The sequence below is a fragment of the Xenopus laevis genome, chromosome 4L, assembly GCF_017654675.1.
Source record: "Xenopus laevis strain J_2021 chromosome 4L, Xenopus_laevis_v10.1, whole genome shotgun sequence".
In the NCBI taxonomy this organism is placed as follows: Eukaryota; Metazoa; Chordata; class Amphibia; order Anura; family Pipidae; genus Xenopus; species Xenopus laevis.
In genome coordinates, this window is record NC_054377.1 from 70,279,548 (window position 1) to 70,306,065 (window position 26,518).

The 26,518-nt window shown below is 38.5% G+C and overlaps 1 protein-coding gene and 1 long non-coding RNA gene across 9 annotated transcripts in view; one reads left to right on the plus strand and one right to left on the minus strand.

The window, feature by feature from the left end:
• Window positions 1–15,333, plus strand: part of ndrg4.L (NDRG family member 4 L homeolog) — a 52,252-nt gene extending 36,919 nt beyond the window's left edge. For 4 of the 8 annotated variants that reach the window (XM_018256759.2, XM_018256756.2, XM_018256754.1 and 1 more), the window contains 13 exons: window positions 1,107–1,227; window positions 1,302–1,364; window positions 1,485–1,545; window positions 2,328–2,414; window positions 3,335–3,391; window positions 3,481–3,584; window positions 5,090–5,146; window positions 6,683–6,734; window positions 7,599–7,646; window positions 8,726–8,761; window positions 9,168–9,219; window positions 10,666–10,710; window positions 13,022–15,333. In XM_018256759.2, the coding sequence (XP_018112248.1) occupies window positions 1,107–1,227; window positions 1,302–1,364; window positions 1,485–1,545; window positions 2,328–2,414; window positions 3,335–3,391; window positions 3,481–3,584; window positions 5,090–5,146; window positions 6,683–6,734; window positions 7,599–7,646; window positions 8,726–8,761; window positions 9,168–9,219; window positions 10,666–10,710; window positions 13,022–13,176 (938 nt within the window). In that variant the 3' untranslated portion in view covers window positions 13,177–15,333. 8 annotated transcript variants of the gene reach the window in all.
• A 3,089-nt stretch (window positions 15,334–18,422) lies between these two features.
• On the minus strand, window positions 18,423–19,766 carry LOC108714157. Its single transcript, XR_001935317.2, has 3 exons — window positions 19,711–19,766; window positions 19,280–19,433; window positions 18,423–18,607 (listed from the first exon to the last, which is right to left on the minus strand). It is a non-coding gene; the product is annotated as an uncharacterized LOC108714157 (long non-coding RNA).
• Between the last annotated feature and the right edge of the window lie 6,752 nt (window positions 19,767–26,518).

Consider the following 26,518-nt stretch of genomic DNA (forward strand, 5'->3'; position numbering starts at 1 on the left):
TGAGATCAGGAGATGAGAGATAGATCTGAGTATCGTCAGCATAGTGGTGGTAGTGGAAACCATATGAGTTTATTAATTTGCCAAGGGAGGAAGTATAGAGGGAGAATAGTAATGGTCCCAGGACAGAGCCTTGAGGAACTCCAACAGAAAGAGGTAGGGGAGAAGATGACACTCCATTGTAGGAGACACTGAAGGAACGATTGGTGATGTAAGAAGAAAACCAGGACAGGGCTGTGTCACGAAGGCCAAGCGACTGGAGGGACTGGAGGAGGAGAGGGTGATCTACAGTGTCAAATGCGGCTGAGAGGTCAAGCAGTATTAGTAGTGAGAAATGATTGTTGGCTTTAGCGGTTAAAAGGTCATTAGTTAGTCGAGTCAGGGTTTCCGTGGAGTGTTGTGGCTTAAAACCAGATTGTAAGGGGTCCAGCAGGTTATTGTCAGAGAGGAATGAGGTAAGTCGGTTGTAGACTAGGCGCTCAAGTAGTTTAGAGATGAAAGGTAGCAGAGAGATAGGTCGGAGGTTGTCAAGATTTGAGGGATCAAGAGAGGGTTTTTTCAGAATGGGGGTGACAAGAGCATGTTTTAGTTGAGAAGGAAACAGTCCAGTTGAGAGTGAAAGATTAAATAGGTGAGTTAAGGCTTTGATTAGACAAGGATTGGTATTGCGGAGAAGTTTTGAGGGAATTGGATCAAGCGGGCAGGTGGTAAGGTGAGAAGAGGCCAGAAGCTTTGAGAACAGGTAGAAACAATAGAATTCTACCTGTATCTGATGATTCAGCACTAATTATAGCCAATGTTTGGGTCCCTTCAAAGGCACCTGATCAAAATTTTCCGTACAGCCCGATCGACCTGCCGACTGATATTCAAGTTTTCTGCTGATATTGGTCGGCTCTTTTTCCACCATACACGCACTGATATTAAGGTATTATCTGTGCTTCTATGGCCACCTTTACTACTACTACTATGTATTTCAAGACCCACAATGAGTGTTCGATATTCTCGGTACTCCCAGCAGCTGCTGACCTGCTATTTATATTGTTTCACCCCTATTACTTTATACAATTATGCAAATCTCAGTTAATCTCACTCACTGTATTTCATTCCAGACAAACTTTGTTTCAACACCTTCTTTAACTATGAGGATATGCAGGAGATAACTAAGCACTTTGTGGTGTGCCATGTGGATGCACCAGGGCAGCAGGTGGGAGCATCACAGTTTCCTCAGGGGTAAGTAAAATTCCACAACCTATTTTATTGTATTAAATACAGTCCTCTGCCAATAACTATCTGCCTTTTTCTAGGTATCAGTATCCCACAATGGAGCAACTGGCAGCCATGCTACCAAGTGTCATGCAGCACTTTGGGTAAGTCAGGTGTATGCAATGAAATGCAAATGCTGTTGGATACCAGCTACTGAAATGAGCGTACCCAGTTAAAAGGCCGTATAAAAATACATTGCTACTTAACTACTCTCCCTTTTGCAGGTTTCAAAGTATAATTGGAATCGGTGTTGGAGCAGGAGCCTATGTCTTTGCGAAATTTGCTGTAAGTCTGAGTGTGCTTAAATATATATCTTGTGGGTTGTAGTGTGTCCCGGTGAGCATAATGAAATTTTCTTTTCAGGAGTTATAACTAGAAGTGCTGAGAATATAAGCTATTATATAGACAGACAGATATTGCTTTCAATAGCAAGTTCATTTACCATTCACTTGAAAACATTGAAAATCTAAATGTATTCTTTACATAAACTTCTGAGAAAAAATAAACGCAGCATTAAAATGGCTACGGACCTGGAGTGTCTTGTCAAATAAAAATGTATGCTCTGTAAGACACTAAGTGGCATACAAGTTAAAGAAACTGTAGTCCTGAAAATATAGTGATAAGTGGGGGGAAAAGTGGCAAGTACAGGATATTGGGTCCAGGGATTGAAACTACTAAAATATAGAAATCAGTATCACCTGAGTACCTTTGAGTTCTTCCCCCTACCCCCCACTAAGTGGTACTGTGTATGTGTAAACTGTGATAGCTATAATATTAACTACTATTGTGAATAATAGTAATCTGTTACTTAAAGCCCAGAAATTTTCATACCCTCAAACCAAGAAGAAAATCACAAACATGTTGAAAAACTATCCTATTTGCTACTAGTCATCCTGTAATCTTTGCCTGGTAAAAACATATATTTCCGAGGGGTGGTACCTGGTTAGGAATATGGTTGATGAATTAAAGTTTAAAAATGTAAAATTAGAAATATTTATATATTATTACCTTTTGTGTATTGTGGCTTATGATTGATGGTTTTCAAATCTCCCTTTACTGGCCAACAGCTGATTTTCCCAGAGTTGGTGGAAGGCATGGTTCTGATTAACATTGATCCCAATGGAAAAGGGTGGATCGATTGGGCAGCCTCCAAGGTAAGATGGCACATTATATACATAAGTGTAATATGGGGCAGACTACAGTAAAGAAAACAGAAGGAATACTGAATGGTAAGACCTGCAAGGAGCAGAATAAATAAGGACATGGCAATACACAGCTGACATTTGAATCAATATGTGAAGCATTTGTTCAGAGACATGTGAAGAAGGAAACATGGCCTTTTGGGATTGGCCCCACTTTGAGGTCCAACATTTGGTCAGGGCCTCTTTTAACTCATAATAAGGTTACAGATACAAGTGTATATGTTTTATGGCCATTTAACCACAGTGTCAAAAATATTAAGGACCTTGTTGTTTTTGCAGGTAGCATGTATAGGCATACCTCCCAACTGTCCTATTTTTCGTGGGACAGTCCAGATTTTAGTCCAGATTTTGACAGTTTAACCTGCAGTCCTGGATTATTACTAATATGTCCCAACTATCTCTTTTATCTTCTGCACTGAACAGCCAGAAAAAGATACAACGTTTCTAAAACTTAATTGGCTTTTGGCAGAGAGCCCAGAAATTGTGACAGATGCACTTCAATACTTTGTTACAATCTAAGATAAGCAAAGCAACAATGGTAACAATTTAAGATAAGCAGGTCTCTTGGGGAAACTGTGACTTGCATCTTAAAGGGCAATTCACCTTCATTAGCAAAACTGTAATAACACATAAAAACCACAGAAATGTGTTCAGACTTTCATAACCTGCCACATTTTGTAAAATGAACCTGGTAATTAGGGGGTGTGGCCACAAAAATGGCCATGGTCAAAATTTTTCTCTGTCTTTCTATTTCCAAAATGTTGGGAGGTATGGGGAATGTTGGGGCCTTGTGTGGATATGATAGATAAATGGTGATTAAGATAATAGATTCTATTAGCATACCAACATTTTGTTTTTCTGTCTTTATGCAGCTCTCTGGGCTCACCAGCTCCTTGCCAGAAACTGTGCTGTCTCACCTATTTAGCCAGGTACCCTACCCACCTTAGTATAACTACAGAAAGCCATTATAATACTGCCGCCGTACTTTAATAAATGTACTTCCTGTCCCAAAATCCAGGAGGAGTTGATGAATAACACAGAACTTGTGCAAAACTACCGGCAGCAGATCAGCAGCTGTGTGAACCAGAGCAATTTGCAGCTATTCTGGAACATGTACAACAGGTAACCCCAGCTCAGACCCCTCACTTCTCCTATCTTATCCTGGATTAGTCCAGGATACACATATAGAAAAAGTTAAAGACCTGATTGTTCCATAAATGCATGTAATCTTTTTAGGGTAGGACTCCACGAACGATTTTGTCACGATCTGACGCGCTGCGACAAAATGCATGCGACAAAAATAAGGTAAGAGAGAGAATTATCGCATGGTGTCGCAGCGTTGATCTGACGCGACTGTCGGATGTAGACGCTGCACTCTGCGTCTGCATCCGACAGTCGCATAGCGTCGGATCAACGCTGCAACACCATGCGAAAATTCTATCTCTTACCTTATTTTTGTCGCATGCGTTATGTCGCAGCGCTTTGGATAGTGACAAAATCGTTTGTGGAGTCCTACCCTTAGTCAACTGCCACAAAACAAACAAACAAAAAAAAAGGCCTAAAACTGACTGAAATATGCTGTCAATATTTATATATGGACATTCCAAATAATGCTGATGGAGACTTGAAGAATTATACACACTCCCCAGGTAGCTGACTGGCCACTGAAGAGTTATTTAAAGCAAGAGTGAGATTTGCATTCACCAAACAGGTGTTTAAGTAGGTTGTTTAAGTGAGTGCAGCAATGCAGGGGGGCAGGCACCATTTAATGAAGAGTTGTGGGAGTCACAGCACATTCTTTAAAGGGGATGTAAAGTCATATACTAAGACCCTAGTCCCATGTTCTCCAATAAAAGAGAAAAGTATTTCCAATATACATTTACTGAAAAATCCATAACATTTTTATCTCTTTGATCTCTTGCCTGTGATTCCCCTCTTCACTCCACTTACTCCACTTACCGATACTTAGGCAGCTAGTGACTGGACTGCAGTGAAACGGTCAACGCTGCTCAGAGTTCTGGACAGCAGGACAGCAGCTCAGAGGGTTGTTTCATGCTTTTGCTTCTCCACAAACCTAACCTTAGTCAGAAACAACTCTACTCGCTGCTTTCTTGCCATCCAGAATTTTGAGTAATGCAGCCATCGCCGCCTAAAGATTTGTGCATTTAGTAATCAGAGCTATTGTGGGTTTTTTTTTAAAAAAGTTATATTGGAAAAAAAGTTTATTTTTTTTAGTTTTGCACCTGGGACCATTAGGGCCCTGGCCACCAATGGGTATTTTGGTTAACCATTAGGCTCGTGGGGGGGCTGATTATTCTGTTGTATGGGGCCCCGTGATTTATGATGGCAGCCCTGGCTCCATATCAGAATGTAATGTAACAGCTCTTTACTACCCGCCCTTTATTATTCTATTCATAAAGTCATTGTTCTGATCATTTCCACTTTACTGCTCTGTCAGTTGCTATGTTATTGCGCCACTGAAACCACTTATTATCACTACATCACTTAATCACCCATATTCATCGTTGCTCCTCTTGGGTTATTACATCCAACCTATATCCAACCTATATGCAATTGCAGTGTAAGATGGGTCTGTTACACATCCTTTATATCTTATTTTGTTTCAGTCGAAGAGATCTGGAAATGAGCCGTCCTGGAACTGTTCCAAATGCTAAGACTTTGAGGTGAGAAAACTTTTTTTGTTTGTTTGTCTGCAGAGTGAAATACCGCCTCTCTCCATTCATTACTAAGGGATTTTTAAAGGCGTATTTATCAAATGGTCAAAATTTATCAAATATGCCTTTAAAAATCCCATAGAGATGAGTGGAGAGAGACGGTATTTCACTCTGCGGTCTGTGGAGATCTCTAACTTCACTCTTTGATAAATATACAAGGTCTGCACTATGGGAATTATTAATTAAAGTATATAAAAAGTGAAACAAATACACATGTCCACTTTTCTTTTTACTCCAACATTTTTACCACAACATATTCTATAAGCTTTAAATGTGGGTCCTTTTAAATTCATTTTGAATGATTTCCACCAAAGCTGTTGGGTAGACAATTTAATACAATGTATGATGATAAATGTTGTAACTATATAATGCGCATGGTAATAAGCACAATCAATTCCTGAAAAATATGAAACAGCTTAACTGCTGTTGAAAATTGGCATTGTCTCATAAATGGAAGTTGATGTGGCCCACAAAATTGTTGCCCCCAAAAATATTACCCCCTTAAGTTTGGGTATAAGCCATTTTTAAAAAACACACATTTAAATAGCTTATCAGTCTGTGTCCCACTGGGCACTCTCTAGCTCCTGGCCCCATAGCAGATGCAAGGCCTTCTTTCTTTATAGTTAATTCATATTTATGTTGGAAAACTACAGTCTTTCTGGTTGGAAACCTGAATATACTGTCCACTTTCTTTTTAATGTGCAGATTTTCAATTCTGCCTTGAGGCAAAGTGGGAACCTTGCCTCAGGCAGCAGTGTGCAGCAGGTTAGCAGAATGCTTCCTCTTGTTAAAACCTTAATTTTAATTTTTCCAGCTACTCTCTGCACTAGCAGTGCTCCCCCTCCCAACCCATTCCAATGCAGAACAGGTAAGCATGAGGGGGTGACATCTGAATTGCTGCCTCAGGCAACAACAGACCCTGGAGAAACTATTTTGTGATTAGGCTGACTTTTTTCCTCTCTATGCTGTTTTTCAGTTTAAATTATATTTTGTAGACCCAGTTAAAAAAATCAACAACAATGGTCCTGCATTAGAGCAAACCTTTAGTCTATTTGGTTTATATGGGTTAATGAACAAAAGTAAAGTTTGTCCATTCCATTTTATTAGAGTTACGGTCGGTGGTCAGACACAGACCGATATAAACCGACAGATTAAGTCGGCAGTGTATGGGGGCCCTCCAACAGGCTTCCCCCATCAATATCTGCCCTGAACTTGGCCAGACGTCGATTGGGCAGATTTACAAATCCAGTCAGATGGAGGATCACATTAGTTCTTTGATGTGGTCTTTAATCGACCACCTGTATTCTCCTCGTTGTGATCCAATCATTGGACCCATATGGCCCACCTCAAGGTGGGCATATTGGGGAGAGATCACCAAATGAGCAGATCTCTGTATGTATGGCCAGCTTTATCTCCATCATTTAAACCTTCTTTTATTCTCAAATTCTCATGCATTTCTAACTTTTCATACATTCATGCTTTTAGGGCACCAGTGATGTTGGTGGTTGGCGATAATGCTCCAGCGGAAGACAGCGTGGTCAGTATTCTGTATTAATGGTGTAATGGCTTGTACTATACTTGTACTGTGTGTGCAGCCAGGTCTGAAAGTTCAGTGCAGAGTGTGTACAGTCCTGTGTGTGAAAAGAAGGAGGTCCTAAATCAGATTATCTGTTACTGACAAGACTCAGTTCTGCTAGAGATTTTTAACAGTAAAGGTGATGGTGGCCAAATTCTTCTAGTCATTAATTTAATGCCAAAGTCCCCTTCATGTTATACATGAAGTACAGCAAAAATAAATAAATTTTAACTGGAAAACTATAAAGAAAAAGAAAGAAAGAAACCTTGTCTACTGTAAACAAGTTGGGCTATATTTAACTCTATGCAGTATCCCTGCCATGGTCCAACCCTTCTTTCTAATCTTACCATTTGGGATTGTATACTTAATATAGTGAATAAAGTACCCCCTCTTGTAAAATATAAGGATATTATAAGTTACCGAGGAGTTTCATGACCATATAAAAACACGAGGCCGAAGGCCAAGTGTTTTTATACAGGTCATGGAACTCCGAGGTAACTTCTAATATCCTCATATTTTACAACTGGGGGTACTTTATTTATTATAATACACAAATTTCAGTGAGTCATGTGACAGAAATGACATCAGAACTCACCGTTTATAACTGATGACATCAGAACTCACCGTTTATAAGGATATAATTTACAGGATATTCATAGCTTTTGTGTATTATAAATATATATATATATATATATATATATATATATATATATATATATATATATACACAAAGGAAACCAGTTGGGTTTTTTGTCTTGCTAAGAGGGCTGTGGGAACCTTATGCATATGCAGATAAGAAATAAAACTGTCTTATTTATTTCATAGGTTGAATGTAACTCAAAGCTGGACCCAACAAACACAACATTCCTAAAGGTATCTTGTATGTGTTGCTGAACTGAACTATTATTGTTCCCATTGTTCCCACAACTTAAGATGGCCATAGACACACAGATTCTATTGTACGAATCGAGGATTCGTACGATTTTCGTATTGTGTGTGGCGTGTGCCGATAGCTTTCATCCGGCGGAGATCGGTAGTTTGGTCGATCGGTCAGGTTTGATTTTGACCTGACCGATCCCGCCGGAGCCCATTGCACATCGTAATCTGATCTGATCGAACAATCAGATTACCCCCGATATAGCCATGCTCGTTAATGGCATATCGGGGAAATCGGGGTTCGGCCAAACGAGCAGATCATTGCGTCTATGGCCACCTTAAGTTACCCTAAATATTTTTGTCTCATTGTCAGGAACTACCGTAAATGGATCCAATATAGGAAAAGCCCCACCCCCTGATAATTAGAGCCTGTGTATGGCACTATGCAGTATTTGCCAGAATCTACAGTTTGCCAATACAGGCTGCCTTTGTTTTATCTCTTGTGTATGTACACCATTAGGAAATTACTAACTGGGGGTACTTTCTTTAGCCTCACTCACAAGTGTGTTTATTAACATAGGAGACAAACATCACTGGTGATGTTGCCCATAGCAACCAATCAGCAATTAGCTTTGAACAATCACTTCCAAGTTAGAAAACAAAAGCAAAGATCTGATTACACTGGGCAACATCACTGGTGTCCACTGTTAATAAATACGCCCCTTAGATCGCTGGTCTCCATTGTTAATAAATATGCCCCTTACATTAGATGTACTCCTTCTGTAGTATACCGTATTAACAATTCTGGGGTCATATTTTTGGATGTAGGCAGTAACATGACTATGAAGCAGCTCTCTTTTCCAGATACTAGTGGAGGTATGCTGGAGTTTGTAATTTTTAAATATATAAAGGTTGCAACTTTGAGGGAGATAAAATATGCTGCTATATTTTGCCTTTAAATTCACTTTCACTTTCCTGATTCCGTTTTTTGCTGATCCTTGCATCCTGAGCTTGTGTCTACTTGTGCTATCTTTTAGTCCCAAGGCAAGCCACTGTAACTATCTCCTGTTTTGCAGATGGCTGATTCTGGTGGCCTTCCACAGGTGACACAGGTAATTTCCAATGTGTATACAGTTGCTTTTTATGTTACGAAATCTCTTTTTTGTCTAAAACCTATCATTTCTGGGAATTTAGGGGATTTAATACTTTACTTTTTTTTTTTAGTATTTCCCTTTCTCATTATTATTATTTTTAATTGACTATATTTTTAAATTTCTTGTGCATACAGATACTTACTTTGCTAATTTATTTGTTTATACTTTTAAACAATCATTCTATAATAATATAACCTATAATGTTTCAGGCAGTATATGTAGGCCACATTTCAATGATGATTCATTGGACAGGAGTGAAAATAAAGTGTTATGTTTGCAGTCAGAATTTGTCATTGAGGCGTATGAATACAGATCAGTGGAGTGTTCATTTTAAATGTTTTGTGTAAATTTGTCTTCTGAACAGCCTGGAAAACTGACTGAAGCATTTAAATATTTCCTACAAGGCATGGGATACAGTAAGTTCATTTCTTTGGAACTGGATCTGGCTTTAACATTGTTAGTTATTTGTGTAAGGTATGTCAGATTTGTGTATGTGATGAATGGTAAATGTGTGTATGAGGCATGAGTGCTCACTTTGTATCGAGTGTGCCAGTGCTAGCTGTTTGTGTGCAGATGAAGTGTAAACAAATTGTTTCTTGTTAGGATAACCAAGATATTAACCCAGATCAATGTAAAATTCACAATTTCTTGTACATGGATGACAATTTTGGGGTATTTAGTACTTTTAAGCGCCTTTTTTCCTACTGAATAATATGTATTGATTGTAGGTATCAACCACCTTTAATAAATGTGTGTTGTGTGGAAACTTATTTGACACAATGTTCCTGTATGAAAGCTTGGTATGCCTGTTTATTTTAGAGTGCATAAAATGATGTCTAAAAAGCAGCAGGTTAAAATGCTTGGCTCATGTACAACAATCTTGCAGTATGGTAGGGGAGTATTTCAGGTACCCTTTACCCTCTATATGTATGTATGTATGATTAGTGTCTCCATTCTGCATCCTGTGCCCATCACTTTATCTGTTCTTTTTGTATGTTTGTGTTTGAATGTTATCATGGTATTTGATGTCTAAAACTTTAGCTGTGTGTTTTGAGAGAAAACTCATTTTTTCTGTCTGCATCTGCCTCTGTCTATAACTTAATTCTGGACATAAGTGCTACTGTGCATCTACCCTCTCTGTCACTTCCCTTTTATCTCTCTTCTTCATCTCTCTTCTTCTTCCCCATTCGTTTACCTGAATTATTATGCAATCTCACCTTATTGTGCCCCTCATCTACTCCCTTTTTCTTTCCATCACTTTTATCTCTGTATTCTCTCTCTCTCAATATTCTCCTTTCTTTCTGTTTGGCACATGCCATTTCACTTTTATGGCCTTCTGTCTCTTTTTATGTTTTGGTGGTGTTTTATAATTTTGTCTTGAGTATGATTTTTTTTATGGTCCTGATTCTCTCTTTTATTCACAACGCCCTATTAAATCACTCTTACTCTTTACATACCACTTATTCTCTTACCTTTTTGCCATTGTTTTTGTGTATGTGTATTGTTTTGTGTCTCACTTCTTTCCTTCATGCCCCTGTCTATTCCGCAACTCTGCTGGGTTTTATTTATTTTTTCATGTGCTTTACTATTTTTGTGTTATCTGCAAAATATTCCTTTTATCACCACATGCCTTACATTTTCACTGTTTATTACATACCCATTTTTCTGCCATCCTGGTTTAAACAACTCTTTTTCCTCAATTCTAACACCAATTTCTAAAAAATTATTCTGCTCTCGCTATCACTTCTCTTTATTGCTCTCTCTTTGTCATATATGTGTTCCTTTTCTCACACTCACTTTGTTTTCCTGTCTTTGTCTACGGTCTCCCTCTTTGTTTCTTTCCTTTACTCCTCTCTCCCTAGTTGCTTCCCTGAAGGATCGGAGACAGAGTGCCAGTGCAGGAGCAGGTACCCTGATGCACTTTTCCCCTGTTCCCCTGCTCTGCTGTTTGTTGAATGCTCTCTGTGTTCCTTTCCACTGAACATTGCATGTTTTCCTCTGTCCTTTTGTATACCACTCTTAATGCTGAGCTGGGCTGCTGGACCCACCCTTTGCTTTCTCTGTTCTTAAAGGGATACTGTCATGGGAAAATTATTTTTTTTCAAAATGAATCAGTTAATAGTGCTGCTCCAGCAGAATTCTGCACTGAAATCCATTTCTCAAAATAGGAAACAGATTATTTATATTCAATTTTGAAATCTGACATGGAGCTAGACATTTTGTCAATTTCCCAGCTGCCCCCAGTCATGTGACTTGTGCCTGCACTTTAGAAAAGAAATGCTTTCTGGCAGGCTGCTGTTTTTCCTTCTCAATGTAAATGAATGTGTCTCTGTGTCTCTGTGTCTCAGTGAGACATGGGTTTTACTATTGAGTGCTGTTCTTAGATCTACCAGGCAGCTGTTATCTTGTGTTAGGGAGCTGCTATCTGGTTACCTTCCCATTGTTCTTTTGTTTGGCTGCTGGGGGGGGAAGGGAGGGGGTGATATCACTCCAACTTGCAGTACAGCAGTAAAGAGTGATTGAAGTTTATCAGAGCACAAGTCACATGACTTGGGGCAGCTGGGAAATTGACAAAATGTCTAGCCCCATGTCAGATTTCAAAATTGAATATAAAAAAATCTGTTTGCTCTTTTGAGAAATGGATTTCAGTGCAGAATTCTACTGGAGCAGCACTATTAACTGATTCATTTTGAAATATAATATTTTTCCCATGACAGTATCGCTTTAATATTTCTGCTTCCTAGCCTAAACAGAAAGAACCAAACCGAGTGCTTTGTGCTGGGTATCTCTATTTCTTGCAAACAGGTCCAACCAGGTCAAGTCCATAACTAGTCACTATAATAACTAGAATTACCTCCGCTTGCTTCTCTCAGTGAAATCTACAATTTTCTGTGTCTAAAACAATATGTATAAGTACTACTACTGAGGCTGGTGGGTTATGAGTAGTGGTGAGGGTAGCTCGTATTAGTAGTATTGTGGGATCAGATCAGTTGTGGGTCAACCAGTGGACATTCTGTAGGTCTCTTCAATGCAAAAGCAAACCCAAGGCCCATGAAAAGATGCTCACCACTGAGTCTGTGCATGATTTGTCCTGATTTGCTAATAAAGTATTATATAACAATCTAGAAGGCGTTTGAGGACAGTATTTATGGTATAAATAGTGCTTAAAAAATATATCAGAAGAAACTTTTAAGAAACTACCCAAACCTTTAATTCATCTATTAATGCAAAAAGGGAAAACATAACCTCCTTTTTGAAAACCGCGATAACTCTTACAAGCATTTTGCCAACATGCACTGGTTTTGCACTGAGTCTCTGGGGAAACAGTCTCCCAGAATCCATCACTTTACAATGGTACAGCTAAGGGCGGAGCTGCATTATATTGTGGGTCTAAGGGATTTTGGACAATGCTTACAAATTATCATGGTTTTCTTTCAATCTGTGAAATGAGTTATGTTTGTGTACAAAAAAATACTTTTAGATGTATTTCTGGAAGTCCAGATAGTGTTTTTGAACTATTTTACATAAGCCCAGCTGAATCACCTCATGTCAAAATGGGGCATACAATTAAAATGTCATTATACAATATAAAAATGTCAAATCCTAGTGAAAATGTATCATATAGCATGCGACAGGTGCCATAGATTGTCAGTCATCTTTTCATGATCTATTCATTTCCAAAATGACCACATTTTAAAAGCACTATTGCTTTGCTTCATGGTACAAATTTAGAAATGCCAAGCCACAAGTCATTAAAATGATTTAGTCACTAAGAATGAAATATTCCATTTTCAATTTTTTGGGTTTTTAATACAATGGATTAACCTCACAGGGGCTTTAGATGATAAACATTGTTTTTGTTTTTTTTTTTAATGTATTTATTTGCGGATATGAAGCATGATGAGAGGCATGTCTATACTGTTTTTTTATTAAGTCATCTATAGAGAAGCCACACACATTCTGCTGTCAGATCTGATTCCTGATTGCCTACAGCACTCACTACTCCTCAATGCCCAAATTGTTAGTTTATTATATACAAGCTGGTATAGGGTGGGAGGGGCGCAAATTAAGCACAATAGGTACTGGGAAGAGGTGAAAAGGACTTCAGATGTCTTTGAATTTTGGGTTAATGACCTGGATTGGTTTTGTTTGGCTATCTTGATGCTATTATACATTCAAAAAGTTCAATAAAAAGTGAATATTTCTCTTTGTCTCCAGTGCCCTCAGCAAGTATGACCCGACTTGCTCGCTCCCGCACAGCTTCTCTCACCAGTGCCAGCTCTGTGGATGGAGCCCGTCCTCGACCCTGCACCCAGTCTGAAAGCAGTGATGGCATTGGCCAAATCAATCACACAATGGAGGTTTCCTGCTGAACTCCCGAGTACCAATGCCCTTTTACCCTCTAATCTCTCCTTTACACCATTCATTATTCTTCTTTACTGGTATTGCTTCCTGTTCCCCCCTTTAAACAGCGTCTGGCGTTTCTTGGGGATCTTATAATCAGAATGACAGCAAATCATCTTGCATCTGGTCCAGTGCTTTTAGGGCTTTTTCCTGAGATTGGATGTAAGAGGCACCCCAAAATGAAGAAAGGGAATAAGAGGAAGTAGAAATATGGTTAAATGTCAGACAAGCATATAATAACAGTAAAATGCACTAGGAGTCAACAATGGAATTTCTTTGGTGCTCTGCAAATAGTTGATAAGAGTTAAGTGGTGCTCCCAGCACAAAGAGTTACAAGCCAAGTGACTTTTTGTTCTGTGATCTAAGAAAGGCCAAAGAGTTGCATGTGTGATTTGATGATGCATGAAAGTATTGATCTATTGGATCAAAACTGACCATATGAAAAGCTGGGGATTGTGCAGACCACTATTTAAGTGACTTCTGTTACAATCAAGGCCTTTTTAAAAATTGTTAGTTTATATAGTAACTTCCATTTCTGTAAGAGAAAGACAAGGTCTTCTCAAGAAATTAATATGATACATTTTTGCCTCTTGGTGTGACAGTGCAGAGCAACCGTTCAACCTATTCCTCAGGGAAATCCTGCAGGGAGGAATTAGCACCTAAAATCCTTGAATTGCATATTTGAGTGAAGGTGCATATGGAATAGTTAAGAGCTAATATCTGCCTCCCTATTGTAGGGTCATGTTGTTAGCCTCTTTTTTTTTCTAGCTGATGTAAACCAAACTTCAGCTCCATTTTAATGGCTGAGAGTGTAAAGTTATGAACAGAGAGCAAAATTACATAACAGGATTGAAAATAAAGCAGATGTTTTGGCAATTTTATAAACATAAACCTTTGTGTGGGTCACCTGACAGGCTAGTGTTTATAGCAATTGAACTGGTTTATTAAACTTTTGCTTCAAGGTGGTGAGTTTCTATTTCCGTAGGCAGTTGTATACAGCCATAATCTTACACTGTGTTGGGATCAACATCTGCAGTAGGCAATAATTTAAAGTGGTGGACTACAAATTAAACTATTATGGCGTAAGGGGATTGGATAGCTAATCTTCAAGTCACCATGAGATTCATTAACAATGGTCTATGGATCATCTAAAGAAATTGGATACAACTGTAAACTGTAAGTTTTGGCTGGTATATGATCTGTGGATATGCAGTTCTCCAGGAGGCTGGATAAAGTAATGGCCTACCTCAGGACTGGATAATAGTGATCTTGATGTTTGCTGGAAATTATGGATATAGAAGAGTTAAAACTTAGTTACAACTCAGGTTGTAGCAGTGACTTTCCTATTAGTATAGACTATAGGACAGAATAAGTTCTACATGTCTGTGTGTAGGAAATACACAAAACCTACTTTATAGATGTCTGCAACTGGAAATGGTAAGAGAGGAATGTTGCAGATTATTTAGTAGCAAAAGTAAAAGAAACCCAGGCTCCAACAAACAGGTGAGCAGTGACACCAGTAGAGGACTGTCCATGCTTTCAGCAATGCTCTGCACAGGCTATGTGATGCTATGAGATTCCTATAGCAGACTAGCTCATATACACAATGCACTTCTTGTCTCCAGCATGCAAAGGATTAAGCAATGCTAGACAGGTCTGTAGCAAGGGGTTACCTATTTTTTACATCATTTGAATATATTTTAAAGCTGTGTCCTGTCTCCCCTGCATCTTCATCCTAGTGTCTCCTCCTCTTCCTCTTTCCAGATCCCAACTTGTCATATGCGTGTTCTGCCAAACTATATATATATATTTCTATAAATACCTATACATAATACATGTAGGAATCTTCCATAATCCATCTTTACCTGTGGTTCCCATTTAATGTGTTCTGTAACTTTTTTTAAGGTGGAATTTAATGTATCCTGGTTAATATTTACTGTATCCTGTCTCTGTGCACAGTGATTCTGTTATACATATACAATATATAAGAATATTCTTTGGTGTGTGCATTGTGGTGGTTGATGCTTCTAGTTGCATTAAAGCCATCATTACAAATACTCCTCCTTGAACTGTTGAGACAAGTACATTCATTTGTTGGGAAATCTAAATAAAACATGTAAACCTGCTCTCTGTGTTACATTTTATTTCTTATAAGTGAATGGAACAAAATATTTGGAAGAATTGCGTTGGATGTATATATAATAGTTGTTATTCTATTTATTGGTAAAAATGTACCAAGCTATCAACTCACTGAAAAAAACCTGGAAAGATCTACTAAGAATCTTTTGGATATATCTGCAATATCTGTTGGATATTGAAATAGATTTTACAAGGGGCTTTCACAATTTTTTTTCAAAAACTTTGGCTGGATGCCATTTCTAGGTATGTTTTATTAGGGTAAAATACCAATCGCATTAGGGTTGTTACACAGCTACACATGTCCTTCATAGATGAATTTCCTTACAGGGAATTTGCTGTTTAAGCATGAAAAGATTTAAGTGTCTCACCCCACATTATCTATTTTATAATAATTGCCCTTTATTTCTAAAAGAGTTATACATTTAAAACCTCATGATACCATCACTGCCCCTTTCCTTGGAAGAATTCCCATAATTTCACAGCCCACAGAGTGCAGAAACTTTTCCTGTAGTTATGCTAAATCTTCCTTTCCTCCATTCTTGTCTTCTGCACTCCCCTTGGGATAAAGAGTTTAACTACAATAAACTATACCACCAAAGTGTCCAGATCTTTCTTTAGTGAGAAAATATTCAGTTCCGTATCAATAATGTAAAATCAATAAGTGCTGTGTAAATATGGACATTGTGCTTTCCAAAGCATCTGCCTTATGATAAGAACAATGTAAAGTACAATGTCTAGTGATTACCCCATCTGTATGCTCCGTTAAAGCATGGCAATCAATAAGAAAATACTCTCTGCTTTGTATCATTCACATGCAGGTTAGGGAGAGACAGCATGGAAATACAATTTTAAAAAAAAACTATAAGAAAGTAAAAGGAATAAATAGTTGCATGTTTTTCTTCTGACTTAAACACTACAAAAGTTAATGCAAACGTTCTACTCCCAAATCAGGCTCTTTCTAAAGGTGACCACACACACACACACAGATATTATCATACAAAACGAAAATCTGCAGCGACTGACATCGGCAAAAGACTTGGATTTTGGTTGTCTAGATGAAAATTTTGATGGCGTCTTAACATTGGCCAGGGGATACTGCTGAGTCATCAGATAGAGGTAGAATTCTATTGTTTCTACCTGTTTATCTAACCATTCAGCTCTTAATGTTTGTAATGAAAATAAATGATCTTTCCTGTGACCAGTGTTGAAGGTAGCACCCGTGTCAGCGCTGGGCCAGCCCGGTCAGGCAGCGTCCGACAGGCACGTGCGTGCAAGAAAATGTGCACATGCAAAAAGACGCACATGCTCGAAAACTCGAGCATGGAAAACCATGCATGCGTGGAAAGGGCACGCACAAGAATAGGACATGTGCGCATGTGCAACAAGGAAGCAAGCACCAGCCAGAGCACCAGACGGTACCGGACTAGGGGTAGGAGACAAAGAAGGTGCATGCCTGGCGCTCCCTCTTGCCTTGTGCCCTAGGCAAATGCCTACCCCTAGTTCCGGCCCTGCCCCGTGTGCAGGATTTATTTTTATTATTTATGTTAATAATGAATATTTATGGTAAGCACCAAATTAAATATCAAAATAAATTCTTAAAATAAGTGTTAAACAGATCACTCAGATAACTTGCAAGTGATCAAGTAGGAATGGGCAATCAGGTAACCTCCAAATGTTAATTACAACATCCCACAACAACTGGGGGTACTCTCTAATGGGGGTTCAAGCAAAGCTTGATGCAGGTCTGATTACTTACAACAACAAATCACCAATTAGTATTTACTGGTCACCTTTAACAAAGAAATCATTCAAGTGGCATGCGTGGAGAAGATATCTACATGACCCCATTTAGCAAAATAAAAGATAAAACAGAAAACACACGTATATCGAAAAGGTAAATTGAGAAATTAAACCCAAGCAGAATCAATAACGTGATAAAACGAATTCTTTATAAATGTCAGGAACAATATCCTAAAAGGATCCTTTTTTAACATTCCACTATAGTGACTGATTTATCACCCCTTGAAAAATATCATATTTTACCATGAACATGTCGAAACTCAACACAAAATTGGCGTGGCTCCAAAACAAGTAATAGCGAAGTGTGCGTGGACATTTCTTGCAATGTCACAAAATGTATACAAGCACCTAACTTTTCTTTTGTTGCATGTCATAACAGGTCTGGCAGTGAGGTTGCAAATCAAAATTAAAGGGGATCTCTACCCAGAAAATTGTTTTGTGCATAATGAAAGAAAAAAAAAGCTAAGCGACTCTCTAATATACATTCATTAAAAATTGTTATTTGTGAAGCATAAATTGTAGTAAGGGAGAGATTTGTGGTGACTGCCTAGTTGCTCTCCAAGATATTTCTAAAAAGTCCAGTTCATTTGACGTATTACTATAGATATCCAAAGGGTGAGATCTTGGGTAAGGGTTTATTGGCTGCCTTTATTTTCCAAAAACTATGGCCGATGCAGCATCATTTTCATACATCTGTAACCTTGTCATAATGTAAGGGGATCTTGATCAAATGTTAGATCTCAAAGGAGGGGCTTAAACTAAAATGCTCTCAAAATCACAGTTCTAAGACATGTAAGATCCAATAACTGAGACTATGCAATGTTGAAACCTCCAGTTCTGCACACTGTAAGATAAAAGCTTTGATCAGAAAGCCATAATGTTAATGTTGTATTTGAATGCCAAGTGAACATTTTGTATACATGAATGAATGGCATTGTATTGCTGGCCCTTTAAACTTTTAGGGGCAGATTTAGCAAAGTGTAAAATTAGTAACATTCACCTGCTTTCTATTTATTCCTATTGAATTTTTTTAAAGAATATTTATGAATGGGTGAAAGTTAGAGTTCACCATCTGATACATTTGGCTTTTTGAAATCCCATAGGAATGAAAAGAATTTGGGTGAACTCTAATTTCACAGTTTGATAAATCTGCCCCATAGTGTTGTTCATCTATAAACGAGTTTAATCTAATTTTTGTTTCTTTTTTTTTATTGGACTTTGTACTGGTTTCACCAGGGCACAGACAATAAAAGCTATTACAATACATAGACACACACCTTTAAGAAACACTTGAAATGGATGGTCTCTTTCAAATGGAAGTCATTATGCTGTGACTGCTTTTGCCACCCTATGGTAAATCCAAACACAGCTGCCACTGCAGACCCAGGGTATTGAATCAATGATAGAGATAGTTGCTGCACTCCTTACTTGTAGATATAGGAGATCTGTGGCTGTGCGTACCTGCAAAAGCCAAAGGTACCACTGGTGAGGAACACAGTTATTTACACTGGTTTTAGCACAACAAACACACACATATTTGTATTACCCTTGTAACATACAAATCAAAAAGTATTCAACACATAACCTGCACAGATCTCATTTAATTTACCACTTAGAAGCCAATGAAGGAATAATATCTTGCAGTATTCCTTCCAAAATACCTCCCCTAAATTGCTAGTATTATCCTAATCCTTTTTGTAGTTGTATACATGGATTAGTGCTATATATCCTGTTACTCCTCCCCTGTACACAATTAAGATATTAGTGAATTAATAAAATCCTATAGTATTCCTTCCAAAATACTTCCTAATTATTTGGTAGTATTATCCTTTTTGTAATTGAAAATATGTATTAATGCTAAATATCCTGTTACTCCTTTCTTGTACACCATGTTGGTGCAGTTTTTATACACCAAAAACTAAAGATCGGGATACTGAGTTGAAGATCTGAGCATTGACGGGAGCTGGCAGCAGTACACGGAGAGAAATCTCAGCGTTCCAGCACACACTGCAAGGCCCTGGAGTGCTCGATCCCCAGACTGTCAGCGCAAGTCACAGATCGCTGCTTAAAAGTGGCAAGTATCGTTCGTAGGAGACGGAGGCTCTCCCCCTCCCTAGAAACGCTTTTTCTTACCTGACACTCGGTAAGTACAATTGGTCTTGTAGCACTTCATAAGAATTCCGGCAATATTACACAAGTGCAGATGTTTGTTACAGGTGCACTCTGAAGACAGCATCCACTATTGATCTGATGCAGAGAATACCCTTGCGATCCTTGCATTCAAACCCTGTGAATAGATCCGATTAGCATTCACCTTCATATAACAAACAGAAATGCACTATATACACCTCTTATTCTTTGTTTAGATATTGGGGATCTGCTCAGAGCACCAAACTACAAATCCCTCTTTTACTGACAGACATAAGGTCAGCATTATTGTCAAGTCACTGGGATCTGAATTACTTGCTTTCTCTTTCAATCAGCCTTAAACTAAGAGGATACAAATAATCACACAAAACGATTTTTGAGGCTTCCAATTAGCGATGTGCAGGCCGGCCCGATACCTGCGTGTTGCCCCCCATTTGCGGGTTGAGCTCTTCTTCCTGCTCTCCCCGCCCGCCACCTTACACTGCCAGCTTCAGACTTCTGGTTTTATAGCTGCCTGCCTGCTCGCCCCGCCCCTTTTGTGACATGATTGGTGGAGCGGGTTAGTGCGGGTCTATAAATAGAACCCGGAAGTCTGGCTCGGGCGGCGCTGGTGGAGGGAGACCGGGTTTGGGTTTTACCCGACCTGCACATCCCTTCTTCTAATATACAATATCTACAACATCTCTAGAGGAGAAATGAAATATAACAGCTCACTGGAGTGTGCAGAATAAACATGTTGTAAAAACTGTGTCCGTTTCAAGTCAATAGATGACAATGATAAAATAATGATTTAACACTGGCTTTCAAATACTTCATTAAATGCTACTCTGGGGGCTTTGACTCTGTGTCCTTGTGCCCTTCACTATGTGACGTAAAAAAAACCTACATTATTTTTATTAAAACCACAAACATTTCAGGCCGAGGTTAAAGGGGATGTAAAACCAATAACAAAATACTGACAAATATTTAACAATAATTTCTATTGAATGCAGTACCGGTCTGGCCTTTCTATTTTATGTTGTGGTGGCTCTGTCATTCGAAACAATGGTGCAGTTGGCAGGTAATTAATAGACCTGTGAAGAAGCGTGCAAGGCTATTATTGGGATTACGTTACTGTAGCTGGGAATGTTGTAAGCAGCAACTTGGAACTGTCCACTTATGTATAAACTAAAGCAAAAAAGTTGTGCTTTAAAAGGGAAATGTTTTTTTGCTATAGTTTATACAGGAGCAGTGGCCAGCTCCAAATTGTAGTTCCCAACATTCCTAGCTACAGTAATCCCAATCCCAATAGCGGCCAATAAAAATTTTAACCCTGAAAGCAATTAGGTTGCAGGTAAAACTAAGTCCCCATGAAAAATATATAATAAAGTAATAGAATCTTAATGAATCAGATGAAAGTCAGATTTTGGGACTGGCCAGAACAGGGATAACTTTGACATTGTTGAACATCTTAAATATATTGCAGGGAAGACTTCAAAGTCTTATAGGGGATGTAAAAAAAGACCATATCAAGGTAATTAATTAATTAAAGTAAGAAAAAGCATTTTTTAGATGTAGATGATGGCTACAACCAGGGGACACAACCTGGAGAGGTAGCCAAACGAGTGACATAGGGATGATCTGATTGTGGGTCCTAGAACCCAACGATCAGATCACAACACTGGGAATGCAGGCGGTTGGTATGAGAGGTGTGCTTTCAAGATTAAAACTCCCTAATGGTTGCCCTCTTTATTGCCCACCACTGTAGCTAGGAATGATGGGAGCTACAAAATGGAACAGGCCTCTGCTCCTGTATAGACTATACCAAAAAGGGAAAGCTGTGTTCACCACCACTATCATTAAGTTAGTAGTTAAAAGACGACCACTTTTCCAGGGGTAGAAGTTAGGGATGCACTCAGTGGGAGATTTTAACTGATGCCATCTCAGAAGGCTGGTGGGAGTCCATTACAGAGCAAGCATGGCCCAAGGGGTCTGGTCTCATTCAGAAAGCCTTCTTTCAGCAAATATTCAGGAGCAGTGAGCCATAGCCTTACCCCACTTTTAATATGTTTGGACAACATGGCAGCTGTTTCATATCTAAAGAAACAAGATGGGACACAAAGCAGCATGAGACATGTAATGGACCCAAGGCAATCTGGTGGATTTATCTGCAGTTTACTTACTGGGGAGAGTCAACAAAATTGCAGACTTTCAAAAGCTAAATCTGTTAAGAGAGACATGAATATCAGATATTCATGAGTATAATTGACAAATGAGGTCAGTCGAAACTAGATCCAATGCCTTCAGAAACCAACAAGAAGATGGACAAATTTTCAAGATGGCCAGACCCTACAGCAACAGATGCTCTCTCATAGAATTGGGATGGGGCCTCTTTTACCCCTTAATGGCCAAGCAAAAATCCTTAAAAAATGAAACGGGTGGTTCAACTTTAAATAAACTTTTACTATGTTATACAATGTTAAAAAAAATTTCACAGGCCTTCTTTATTAATTTTCTATAGTTTTGAATTATTTGCCTTCTTCTTCATCTGACTCTTTCAAGTTTTTAAATGGGTGTCATGGACCCCATCTAAAAAACAAACTGTTAGAATCCCTGGTGGTTCAGTGGTCCCTTCACGGGGACACACGCAGTCTTCTGGTGCACAGGGCTGGTGCACTCGTGTCTTTACGCGATCAGGTGCTGCGCAATGACGTCCCAACGCAGTGACGTCATTGCGCATGCGTGAAATTTGAAAATTTAAAGGGCCTGTGCCCGATTGTCCATTGCCCAACGTAGGTTCTGTTATTGTTAGTTCCTGGGTGTGATTCTACTGTGATTCTTATGTGTGACCTCTTGCCTGTCCCTGACTATATTTTGGATTCTGATTTGGTACTACGCTGTCCTCACGGTATTGACACCAGCCTGTTCCCTGACTACGTGTTGCTGGTTCCCCATTCATTGTGGTACACTCTGGTTCCCTTGCTTGCTCAGAATTCAAGTCTTTTCTCTCTCACTATAAGACCTGGTAGTATCCTAGTAGCAGAGGGCTCCTCCCGAAGTGAAAGGTGGCTATTAGAAGCAGAAGGGTGAGCCATGACCGGAGTCTTGGCCCTTATTCTGGGTTTTGGGAGTCCAGACGTGACACAAATACTCTGTAAAGCTGGCCACAGATGCAAAGATAAAGTCGCTTGAAACATTTTTTGTACTATTTTTGGACCGTGTGTGGATTGTCCCAACATTTTTCATACAACGGCGATCGGTCGTTTAGTGGATCAGGCAGGTTAGAAGATTTCTGTCGGCTAACGATAATATCTCAGCATGTGGAAAATTAAAGTGATACTGACACTAAAAAACAACTTTTAAAATATGAAAGTATATCAAAAGTTACCTATAGGTCATTTTGATTGTTTGTTTTTTGCTGAGAGGATTGTTTTTGTAAGTAATTATTAGTTGAAGTTCCTAAACCTGACTGTTTTGCCAACCTGACTGTCCCATCTCAGCCTGTCAGTAAGAGATTCTAATGCTAACAGACTTCTGCACAAATATGGCAGCCCCCTCATACGGGAACATGGGGCATCAGACAGGTAATGTTAAAGCATTGTGCAAATACTTTATGGCAAAGTTATAAGTAGCTTTCAAAGGCAATATTATGATAGATGTGAAAAAAGAGTTTAATTTCTGGTGTCAGTATCTCTTTAAATAGAAAGAAATACAAGTATCTTATACCAATACCACGCCACTCCACTATTGGGAAGAAGGGGGGGGGGCTCCTTTACCGTTCATACCCGGCTAATATGAGACAGGGAATTTAAAATAGAATGAAAAAGGATGCACACACATAGGGGCATATTTATTAAGGTTCAAGTTGTTTTTTCCACGAGTTTTCGAGCTGTATTTTTTGGGTTAAAAAGAAACTTGAATATTTGAGATTTATTATACCCCAACCCTAGAAATAGCTTGAATCCAAAAATACACCACCTAAAACCTGTTGAGGTCAAGTAGAAGTCAATGGCAGAGGTCCATTGAACCATGTGAAGATGTTAACCGCCTGCATGATGTTCAAGTTTTTTCAGAGAGTTTTGCCTAATAACTGAAATGATTTGAGTGATTCAAGTTTTTCTTCGCGGAAAACTTGATGAATTTTTTTTTCTAAGGAAACAATATTCAGATAATTTATATAGTGTAATTAAAGTTTATTTTGCTTGTCTGACTTGCTAAAATAGGATTTGTCAAATGTATATGACCAGATGGGAAAAAGATATACAGGAGACAATTGAAAATGAAAAGTGGCAGACAATCTGGGTGAAGGCCAGTAAGACATCAGTGTGCACAATCATACTGGAGAAGGCCTATAAACTGATATTTAGATGGTACATGACCCCATCAAAGCTGGCCCATTTATCGAAAAACACTCACTCTCCGCAATGTTTTGGGGGATGTGGAGAGCGGGGTACATTCTATCACATGTGTTGGACCTGCGAGATAGTAAAGGCGTTCTGGAAGATGGTAGCCCATATTCTATCAGATATTTTCAAACAACACATTGAGCCCGAGCCCTTGTCATTTCTTCTAGGCCTACCTCTTAAAACATTGAAAACCTCCGAATCCAATAAACTAGCGACACATTTACTGACGGAAGCAAAAACATTAAAGGAACAGTTCAGTGTGAAAATAAAAACTGGGTAAATAGATAGGCTGTGAAAAATAAAAAATATTTCTAATATAGTTAGTTAGCCAAAAATGTAATGTATAAAGGCTGGAGTGAACAGAAGTCTAATAAAACACCCAGAATCCAACTTCCTGCTTTTCAGCTCTATAACTCTGAGTTAGTCAGCGACTTGAAGGGGGGCCACATGGTACATTTCTGTTAAGTGAGTTTGCAATTGATCTCAGCATTCAGCTCAGATTCAAAAGCAACAGATATGACCCATGTGGCCCCCCCTTAAGTCTCTGATTGGTTACTGCCTGGTAACCAGGGTAACCAGTCAGTGTAAACCAAGAGAGCTGAAAAGCAGGAAGTAGAGTCCTGACTGACTTGTTATACATCAAATCACTTCAGCCTTTATACATTACATATTTGGCTAACTAACTATATTAGAAACATTTTTTATTTTGCACAGTCTATCTATTTACCCAGTTTTTATTTTTACACTGAACAATTCCTTTAAGGACGGCCAAGTGGAAGAGCACCTCTCTACCAAATCAAATGGCTCTTATCACCAAAGTGAATTGGATAAGAAACATGGAAACTATTAGAGCATATTTGCAGGGCAAAGACTATCAAAATGGTCTATTATGGCTCCCCTGGGCAGAATATGAGACAGCTCAGACGGAAACGACTTGACTCACGGACTTGGCTCCTCTGCGCTCACCCTCTGACCCCCCCCCATTTACCCTTTTCCCCTTTCCCTTTCTTTTCTTGTTAGTATATCCTTTTTCCCCTTTGAGAACTACAGAAAAGCATCATTAACGGATTAGGCAATCCCGACCATGTAACACAGGTTGAATAAAAGTAAATGATGATAATAAAGACAACGACAACGTTCAGTTAATAAATATGAAGGTTTATTTGCTGCAAAGAGTTACATGTATAGAAATGCTTACAACTATGTCATGCCAATCTGTGATAATGTAACTAGTTTTACAACTTACATGACCATACATGTGCTAATGATATGCTTGTTGAAGTTTAACAGAAAATAAAAATCTTTAAATAAAAAAATAAAATAAAATAGGATTTGTAATAATTTTTTCGGGTGACAGGTCCCCTTTAAAAGATCTGAATACAATCTCAGCTCTGCATGTCTAAGCTGTTGCCTTTCCCCTGGGTCTCCATTCTGCCTATAACCTTGAAAATGACCACGTCCATTGTCTTTATTTACTCTGATACCTAGCCCAGCCGCCGTCTTTACCTTGTTTACCTGTTTCTTTATTTATCTCCTTTTCATTTTTTTTATTTTTTTTTATTTTTCTTTTTCCTCCTCTTTCCTTCCCCCTCTTTCCCCCCCTTTTTTTTTCTTTTTTTTGTTATTTCTACTATTCCTTTTATTCCAGGTCATCTTTTTGCTTCATTTTTCATGATTGAACTGACATGTGATATCTTCCGTTTCTCTGTGACTGTACTCATGTGATACCGTGTTGATTCATTTTATTTTTTTTGTTGGAAAATCAACAAAACATTTCAGTTTAAAAAAAAAAGATCCGAATACAAAAAGTACGAATGGAAAACAATCCGAAAAAAGTGAACATTTCTAAAACCTATAAAAATGTGAGATTTTTCGACAATTACTAGCAAAAAAAAGTCTGAGTCGCATAAAAAAAAACAGGTCCAATAGGATCAACACATTGACTTCTATTGGACCTCAACTGAGAAGTTTTGTATTAGAATTAGAGCTTTTCTGTTTTTTTACACTTAGGACACCTTCCTTAAAGGGATACTGTCATGGGAAAACACGTTTTTTTCAAAACACATCAGTTAATAGTGCTGCTCCAGCAGAATTCTGCACTGAAATCCATTTTTCAAAAGAACAAACAGATTTTGTTAAATTCAATTTTGAATTCTGACATGGGGTTAGACATTTTGTCAGTTTCCCAACTGCCTCCAGTCATGTGACTTGTGCCTGCACTTTAGGATGGAATTACTTTCTGACTGGGGCAGCTGGGAAACTGAAAAAATGTCTAGCCCCATGTCCGATTTCAAAATTGAATATAAAAAAATCTGTTTGCTCTTTTGAGAAATAGATTTCAGTGCAGAATTCTGCTGGAGCAGCACTATTAACTGAGGTGTTTTAGAAAAAAAAAATGTTTTCTCATGACAGTATCCCTTTAATTTCTACTTGCCCCAAAAAGCTTTTATCATTTTTACCTCCCAACAATCCCGTTTTCTGCAGGAAAGTCCCAGTTTTGACAGCTCAGCCCACAGTCCCAGGTTTTTTACTGAAATGTCCAGAGTTTCTCTCTGATCTGCACTGAAGCCAGAAAAAGTTTCTAAAGCTTAATTAAAATAAGGGGCTTTTTGGCAGAGAGCCCAGAAAACTTTTGGAACAATTTAAGATAAGATACAACTGTAACTATTTAAAATAATCTTGGGAGAACTGAGACTAGCATCTTAAAGGGCAATTCACTTTTATTGGCAAAACTGTTATAACACACAAAACATTGCACTAAAATTCCCACAACTGTGTTCAAACTTTTATAACCTGCTAATTTTTTTAAACTGGACATGGTGATAAGGGGATGTGGCCA